The sequence below is a fragment of the Merops nubicus genome, unplaced genomic scaffold (assembly GCF_000691845.1).
Source record: "Merops nubicus isolate BGI_N331 unplaced genomic scaffold, ASM69184v1 scaffold9789, whole genome shotgun sequence".
Classification (NCBI taxonomy): Eukaryota; Metazoa; Chordata; class Aves; order Coraciiformes; family Meropidae; genus Merops; species Merops nubicus.
The window spans coordinates 12056-21236 of NW_008633030.1; the positions used below are offsets into that span (position 1 = coordinate 12056).

Consider the following 9181-nt stretch of genomic DNA (forward strand, 5'->3'; position numbering starts at 1 on the left):
ACCCCGGGGCAGAGCAGAGGGGCAGGATCACCCCTCCCCATCTGCTGCCCACGCTGCTCTGGGTGCAGCCCAGGACACGACTGGGGTGTGGGTGGTGGGCTCACCTCCAGGACCCCAGGGCTGGGTGAAGAGGTGCCCAGGACCGAGGGCAGTTTGGTCTGGGGTATCTCCAGGGAAGAAGACCCCCTGGGCTGGAGGGGGCTCTCAGCAGCACAAGAAAGGCACACTGAGCAAGGCAGGCAGGCAAGCGAAGCAAGAGCCAGCTTTAAACCTTCTGCAGAATAAAACTGAGCCTGTGTGGCTACCACAGCATAGCAGGAGGTAAATCTGGTAAGTGTCCACTTCGCCTGGTGACCTTGCAACCAGGCCAGAGACACTGATTCCTATCACCAGGCCTAGCTGTCAAAGTCCCACCAACAGCCTCCCCCAAACACACCAAACCACCACACACTCATCAGCTGCCACTTCAAAAGCTGACCACAGCTTGTCACTCACTCACAACTGCTCGTCCTGCCTTGGGGTGTGCTTACACATGAGACCAAGGCAGGACTGGAACCACCCTGGCCACTCTAGGAGTCATAACAGCAGCTAGCTCATGAGCTGCCTGTCAGTTTAGTACAAATTAACCTGCTGCTGTCCCACCCAGTTTCTCCAACCCAGTTTCTCAATACCAACCCAAATGTGAAAAATCTTCACTTTATGACAGGCTTTTCTACCTCTGGGAGTCTCAAAGAGAACAAATCAAGGTGAGACAAAGCCTTCAAAACAAAAAAAAAAGTAACCTGCATACCACTTTGGACCTTCTGAAGCCTTTTGGTAAAAAAAAGTCCACTCAGAATTATTCATCTGCCAGATCTCACTCCCAGCAGCACTGGTAGGCAGACACAAACCTTTCCTTCTTCTGGTGGAAGTCTGCCTCAGTTCTCCCAAGGTTCTAAGCAACTGAAAACATCTGCCTTGGTAGAAGATGTGCTTGACTCTACACATAAAACCATATGGCTAGAAGCTAAAATACATAGATTCATGTTAAGTCTTCCTAAGTTAATGGCAACATGGATGAAAAAGCTTTCAGTTTTTATGACAGTTTTTTCTGTGTCCCCTGATTTCAAGGATCCATTATTTTTTCTCTAAACCACACTTGCTTTTGGCTAAAAAAAAAAAAAAGCCCAATCAAATATATCCCAGTAATCCCTGATTTGTTTCCATTTCACCTACAAAGTGTCTCAGGTGTCTGTTAAGGATGTGAAAAACAGCATTACAAGTCTTTAAACATCAGGTAACAAAATCCAAGCCTGTGAAGTAATGACTAAAATAAGATCAGTTATGTAAGCATCAAAGTTGTCACTCAAAGCCTTATCAGCTCAGTGCTGAGGCAAAACAGGAATCTTACACCCTGTCTCTAGTGTTTTCAAACCCAAATTATCAGTCATGATCCAATGAAACAATTTCCAGCTCTCCTGTGAACAGCACACAGCGATACAACCATGCCATTAAAACACATTCTCAAGAAACCAGCCAAGGAAGCTCAGTGTTCCAAGGCCATCTGGTGCTGTTCCAGCACACGAGACACCACAACAGCTTCTCAAGCCTGGACACCACTGGCTGAGGCCCTTCTTGCCTTGCTAGACTGAGGGCTATGTGCTCTGCTCAGAGCAGTGACCTGATTTCTGAGCAATGGCTTGCTAGCCTCCAGCCTTGTTGCCACAGGCAGGAGTGGGTTCAGCCACGTTCCCACCCCGTGGGTTGCTCCTGGTGCTGCCTGCTGCTGGTCCTTGCCCCCCACCCCACAGAGGCAGCTGGGCACAGGAGCCTGCTTCACTCAGCCTGCAGCACTCTGGGCAGCAAGCTGTCCCCAAGGGGACTGTCCTCCTGATGCTGCAATCCCCAACCACACCAGCTACCTCTGCTCCAGGAGACCCCAGCTGCAGTTTCTGAGGAGCCCCTGCTCTGCTGGTGATGCTGAGCAGCACGTCACATCCACCTCCTGCAAACACTGACAAGGCCCAGAGCCCACCTGGACATGCCCTTTCCTTCCCACCACAGCCCTGACAGCTGGTAGGTTCCCAGCTTGCTAGAGAAAAGGTCAAACCATCAAGAACAACCCTGGCAAAAAATAAGATGTTGAGTGTAGATGCAGTGTCCTGCCTGACAGGGCTACAAGCTGCAGCACACCTTCCCCAGCACGGGGCACTGCTGGGGCCCAGCTGGACAGCACAGGGACAGCTTCCTGGCCAAAGCCTGGTCTAGACAAAGGCTGGGTCAGATGATCATTGAGGTCCTTTCCAACCCAGTATTCCACGATTCTGTGACCCTCTAGCCCCCACCAGCCCAACGCCCTCCTCATATGCACAAGTCTCCCCAAAACCAGAGCTTTGTCTGGAGAAACAGAGTAAACTTTACTTCAGGATCAGGGAATTGTTTGGGCTGGATGTCTCCCTGGCCTTCAGGAGCCAGACACATTCAACCAAACATTCATCTTCAAAACAAAACACCTATGGAGTTGAAACTACAAGGCAAGCAAGTGGACAGCCAAGCAGAGAGCAAAGGCTAGTCCAGGTCTGGTGCCCAGCCCAGCAGAGCAGCAGCAGGGGAGAGCCTGAGGCCCGTGGAACGCTCGGCTGGGGGGGCTCAGTGGGACATGCAGGAGCCAGCATGCACGAGGGGCAGGGACAGGGCACGGGGGGGCACTGACAGCCAGGAGCCCTGCCAGGCTGTGCTGGGGGCACGGGGAGCAGAGGGCACCCCCGTGCAGAGCGCCAGGGGGTCACACACAGCAGCCTCACAGCAGGGGAACGCCGCAGAACACACTGCAGTGTGTGCAGGGCTGTGTGTGCTACAGACACACACCTGTGTGTATAGATACACACACTGATGTACATGACACAGAGTGGCAGTCACAGCACAGAGTGGAGAGGTTTGCTCACCATTAGCAAATATCCTATGAAAGACTGTTGGCAACAGAGCAGCCCGTGAGCGGGAAGTAAAACGAGATAAAGTCAATGAGCTGATGAAACAGCAAGCACTCCACACAGCCAGCCAGCTCAGAGGCATGGCACCACACAGGGCTGAGCACCCTCCCCTGCCTCCAGCCACCCTTCCAGTCATCTGCGTAAGGAACACGACTGCTTCCAAGTGAGAACCAGCCTGGCAAGGGAGACAGGACACCTGGGAACAAGCAGAAGATCACAGCCAACTCTGAGGCTAAGAGGCTGGAAATTGTGCTCGTGCTCTGCAGTCCCTTAGCCCCTCGTTCAGCAGACAATCCAATCCCCCTTCCTTACATCCCAGCAGCTTCTCCAGGGCATCCATCGTGGCAGCAGAACCCACACCTATACACTTGGCCACAAGATTTAACAACAGAGTTAATACCAAGACTGTCTCCTGGCACCTTGGCCTGGGAAGAGAGACCCTGGGCAGACTGCAATTAAACATTTAATGAATCCTAGAGGCCAGGCATGTTGAAGACTGCAAAGCATAAGGACCAGAGTGCCTGGAGACACTCTGTGAAGATACACCAGCACAACACTGCACTGCTCCACTGGACGTCTCACTCAGCACACACCAACACACTGAGGTGTCTCAGGGGCACCAGAGGACATTACAAGTCACTCCAGTTTGAGGCCTCAGTTCTGTTAGGGCACTCCAAGAGCTGCCCAGAAGGATTTTTAATTCAAACCCATCACTTCTTTCCCCCTGCAACTGGTTCTTACACTCCCAATGCAAGCCCCAAGAAGCATCTCCCAGCACTGCTGAACACCAGCAAGCAGCAGCACTGAGCACCTTGTTACATGAACTGCTCTCCTTCACACTCAAAGGACAACCTGTCACAGCAGAACGTCTGACAACATGCTCCCTTCACAGCTCCATTTGTCAGACAGCACAGATATGCACAGATGAAACCTGGTGTTGCACATGGATCCTCTGAAAGAGTACAGGGAGAACAACCTGGACCTCTCACAAGGAGTGTTTTCATCTGACCACAGCTCCAGAAAGCAGCTGGAACATTTCTGTCTCTGGGAACACCAGTTTAAGGACTGTAGGTGTCTCTCCTATGCTCATCACAAATTCTCCAAAGCTCCCTGCTCATTTGGCACTTTCCCTTCTGGAATCTATCAACACTGCCCTTTATGGCACTAGAAAAAAAAGAAAACACAACCACAAACAAACAAAAGGTTGGTAAATGGATGGATTATGGGTGGCTTTTGCATTTAAGCAGGATGAGAAATCATCTCTCTTTCCCACTCCCCTTTTCTTCCCCAGATGACCCCAAGCCTGTACAGATCTCATCCCTCTTCCCAAAACTCAATGCAGTAGTCACAGCAGCACTCTACTGCTAAACCAACCTCTGTTCTTCTGCAGTGCACAGGTGGCTCTGGACAGAAAGCCTGCTTCAGAACTTCATGCAGAACAAGAGAAGCAGTGGCCAGTGCTGCCAGCGAGGTGCTCCTGTGCTGGGAAGGGGCAGTGAGGGGTGACAGGCAGGAAGCTGCTCCCGCCCCTCACCAGGCGCTGCAGGAACAGGCACCAGCCCTTCCCCACGCAACACAAGCCTCAGGCACAGCTCTTCTAGTACTTCCTCTCCCAGCAGACAGGAGGACGTTCTGCAGAACACACCAGTAGCTATCTTTCCCCAGGTTTCTGACCCACATTCAGCAAATGTTTTGCTTAAAGCAGAGGGAAGAGTTTTCAGGAGCGTAGCCCAGAACGGTTTGGAAACGGAGACAGTATCCAAGAGGAGCTCATTGTGCACTGAATCACTGTTCCCCCGAAATCCAGGAGAATTACTGCCCCAACGCTTTTCATCAAACATGGGAAAGCTTTTGGATGCCAGTCAGCCATAAGAAATAGCTCCATGAAGCAACAAGCATGAGCCTAACACTGTCAGTGACGCCAAAGCATCCGCCGCTCTAGGGCCCAAAGGTGAAATCAGTCTGCTTGGCTGCTGCTGAGTCAGTGGCACCAAGACCCTGGAGCACAAACACAGCCAACAGTTCTGATGACACTGCAGAGGTAAGAATATGTTCTGCAACACCCACAACTTTAACTTCAGCCCACACCGCAGCCGTGGCTTTCATGTCTGAAGGGCTCCTCTTCTGAAACATGTCCACTCGTATTTACTTCCTCTTTTTACTTAAAGAAGGACCAGAATCTCCCCAACAAACCTCTTCTGAACAGCAGGTTAGCCAGGCAGCCTACAGCTGTGGAGTAGAAGAAAGTTTGCTCAGGAATAACTGCACCTAAGCACTGCTCCTGGATACAGCTGACAGCACCCAGGCACCGCTGCTCACCGAAGGAGCACATCAGTCTAGTTGCCTCTGTCCCTACCCCTACACCTAACAGAAGCAAAGCTCCACAGAACTGGAGTGAGCAGGCAAAGGTGTAGCTCTGTGGAGGTGACTGTGTGTGACTCAGGTGCAAAGAGCTGCCTTCTCTGGCCAGGCTCAGAACAGCACCAGCAGGCAGCTGAACACTCGACGACGTCAGGCTGGCTGATCTGCAGAACCCCTCTCTGGTGAAAAGCCAGGGCTCTAGATACCACTTCAAGTGGTTTGTTTTACAAAGTGCTGGCTACCAACTGGAAAGATTGCAGCTGTGCAGCACTTTAAAGCAGAAAGAGAAAGATCTGTAACACACTCGAGCCTGCAGGAGACCTCCCATCAGTGGCTGGGCGGAAGGCAGGGACCAGCTGTGTTTGCCAGTGCACAGTGGGTCAGGTACACACAACTCTTGGGAACTTCTCCCACCTGGACAAAGCCAGGGAAGGACAAAGTGAACCCCACGATGTCATCAGCCTGTGTAAAGAGCAAGCTACCAAGTTTAGAGGTGGTCAGAGAACTGGGTGTTCCTCTGCCCTGACCCAGGCTCCCTGGGTACACGCACGTATCAGAGATTTGTTAGAGAGAACAGAGACCTCAGCTCTGGAACAAAGACAACACAGGAGTTCTCTGATGGAAAGAGAAGCCAGAGAGTGTGCAGTCTATGAAGAGAGGCTATTTTCAGATGACTGGTGAAGCAGAGCATTCTTTCCTGTATGCTGGCAACATCAAACCCAGAATTCACACAGACAAAACCAACGGGACAGCAAGTGCAGGCCCCTCAGGCTGGGGGATACTCAAGCTGGACAGGGAGAAAACCTGTCACCCAGAAGGCTCTGTCTAGGTGCAACATAACATGTCCTGACTGCAGACAGACTTCTAGAGACACAGGAATAGCAAAGGTGGAAAAAAACAGAGTATGTGAGGATGCACTGCCAGAAAAATGGCTTATTGCCTATGAAATACAACATTTCAGCCCAGGATGGCTGCCTGAACAGGTTACATCTCCACCAAATGGGCCCAAGGCAACCCTGTACCCTGCAGGCCAGGCCAAGGGCATGATGCCAGATGAGGATGCCAAGACAAGCAGCTTGCTGCAGCTAGAGTCTATCAGCTTGAACATAAATGCTAGTTGCTACAAGAAGCATTTGTGTGGCCTCAGTGGACACAGCTCTCAAAGCCTCAACGCTGAGAAGAGAACCCTGTGTCTGTTAACATGAGAAGACTGCAGAGCAGATGAACCCAAGGATAATGTGGACTCAAAACTCGAAGGTTTCAGCACCACTCCTTGAGCCAGTCCCTTGAGACCAAAGCCTGAGGCAGGAGGTAACAAGAGAACCAGCACCCAGGATCTGTCGTCCCTGCACCTGCAGGTGGTCCTACCAACAGCAAACTCTATTACCAATCTCTGGTACAACTGATGTGAAGGAACACGTGTACACATGTACCAGCCACACCAGATAACCCTGAGGATGAGATGCCACCTTCTGCTTGAGCAGTTTGTCTCACAGGGAAAGGTGCCCTCCCACAAGCCTTACCTGACCCGATTTTGATCAGTCCGTTGTGCTGAATGAAGATGGTGTCACAGGTCAGGTTACCATGGATGATTGGGGGATCACAGGAGTGGAGGTAGCTGGAGATTCAGAACAGAGCACTGGTCAGGAGGCTGCCAAGGCCAGGAATCCCTCCCTTCAGCCCTTCCCCATCTCAATCAATCAGGCAGAGAGGCAGGACACATGCAGGGATTTACAATAGCAGGGAGGTACAACTGAGTGACTGCAGATCAACCCATAGGCTGAGAGAGTCATGGAAATTAATCAAGTCTCCAGCAAAGCCTCCAGAACATGAGGGTGAAAAAGCAAGCTTCCTCTGAACACTTCCAAATAAACCCAGGTAGCAGGGGTAAAGAAACCATATCACCCATCCCAATGCTGCTAGATGGGCGCTAAAAAAATTCCATTTTTATACCAAAACTATCAGAGTCCTATTCTGGCCCTGCTCACAGGGCATCCAAGGGGCACTCTGTGCTATAGAAATGTGACCAGTCATGTTTCCCAGCAGGCACAACTAAATCTTTGCAGTGCTGGGGTCCCAGGGATATTGAGGGTACTTGGGTTTTTATGAATCCACAGCACACCAGAGGGCTGCAGCCTGGCCTGCTGAGACTAAGAACACTTCCCTCACTCATCCCATGTGGAATTTGATTTGAGACTTCTTTGCAACATCCTCTTGGTCATGGTTAGATCTAGGTTATGAAGCTCTGGAGAGCTCCCTGATGCTCTGCTCTCACACTCACTATCCTATCACTCACAACTGCTGGTATCTAAAACCTGCATTGCACCCACGTCTCTATTTTAGAGGCTTCAGTATTCTCTAATTGAAGACTCCAGGACTGTTCCAGGAAGTGCAGTTGAGACTCTGCATCCACGGCTGGGTTAAGAATCGTGCTGGTGACTGGAAGTGCTCTCCAGGCTTCACTCCATGGAGCTTGCTAACGTTTGGCAGTACCTGTGCTTACAGCTTTGAACATTCTAGCACAAGAAAGGCTACGCCCAAGGCCAGCAGTAACTCACACACCTGAGTGCAGAGAGGATCTGGGTGCACCATCGCTTCCAGGCCTACAGACACAGGAGCAAAAAGGACAAAAACATTCAAGGAAGGAACTAATCCACAGTTCTGCAGCTCACAGCCTGCTCATAGGGAAGAACACACGCTCCATGCTGCAGCATCTGAGTTTTCACCAGTGCTAGTGTGTAGGAAGTGAGAACTTAGAGGATCAGCACTCTCCTGCTCAGTTGAGTTTCTACAGATCTGTATGGGCCACCTCCCCACACAAGCCCTCCCAGGCACAGACACCCTCCCTCCTTCCTGCATGCACACAGGGCAGGGGACCTGCCTGCCACACTGTACATGTGAAGCTGCAGAACTGCTGGAAACAAAGCAAGCAGTCCAGAGCAGCTCCCCAAGAGACCCTGCCACTAAACAAGTTCACAGCAATAAGGAGGGACCACAGGCACAAGTTATCACCAGGCTGCCTCCTCGTCAGGACCCTCTGCTGAGTGAGCTTTCCAGAGGCTGACAGCACCAAGTCAATACAGGCATACAGGGGGAAAAAAAAAGCATTACCTTTTCATTCATGGTTTTGTGGTTTTTCTTTGTCTTCTTCAGGAACTGTTTCAAGCTCCCTGAAGACATGTACTCTGTGATAAAGATCACCTGGAGGAGCAGGAGGAGACATCACCCTGTGTCACCGACTGGCACAAGAAGAAAGCCCCACAGACCATTCTCTTTACTTACCCTGGCCTTATTCTCCTTCACATCAGCCCAGTACTTGTGAAACTTCACAATGTTCAGATGTTCCAGCTGAATTAAGTTGTCAAACACCGCTTTAACTTTTTCCTTAACATCAGGACGACAAAGACATGTGAGATCAGAGACCACATCAGCCCATCTCCTACTCTCTTCCCTAAGCACCACCAGATGTTTCAATATCCTACCTAAGAACAAGCAGCATCTGATTGTATCCTACACCACCCCTTAGCTGAGCCTGGTTTGATCACAGAGACTAAATCAACACCAGAGCCCATGGGAAGAGCAGAGCAGCAGTTCTGTCACACCCTCTGCAGAGGCCAGGCTGAATTCCCCTCGCTGTACCTCCTCCTGAGGCCAGCACAGCCACAACCCCACGCTGTGCCCCCCACAAACACACCTGGCAAACACACCAACTTACTTCCTGAAGCTTGAAGTTCTTGCGCTCCGAGAACTGGACCTCGTTCCAGACGACCTCCACGCCCTCCTCGGTGTCCATGGCCAGGTAGGCGCTGTCGATGCCCGGCACGTTGCGCTGGTTCACCTGCATGGCAGGG

The 9181-nt window shown here is 51.3% G+C and overlaps 1 protein-coding gene across 1 annotated transcript in view; it reads right to left on the minus strand.

Moving 5' to 3' along the window:
• NRBP1 (nuclear receptor binding protein 1) overlaps positions 1-9174 on the minus strand; it is a gene marked incomplete at its 3' end in the record, with an annotated part of 21151 nt that extends 11977 nt beyond the window's left edge. The window contains exons 1-6 of the mRNA XM_008948091.1: positions 9046-9174; positions 8613-8714; positions 8442-8531; positions 7893-7933; positions 6854-6948; positions 2925-2948 (exon numbers count right to left, since the gene is read on the minus strand). Coding sequence (XP_008946339.1) covers positions 2925-2948; positions 6854-6948; positions 7893-7933; positions 8442-8531; positions 8613-8714; positions 9046-9174 — 481 coding nt within the window. The remainder of the gene's footprint in view (positions 1-2924; positions 2949-6853; positions 6949-7892; positions 7934-8441; positions 8532-8612; positions 8715-9045) is intronic.
• Positions 9175-9181: the final 7 nt, after the last annotated feature.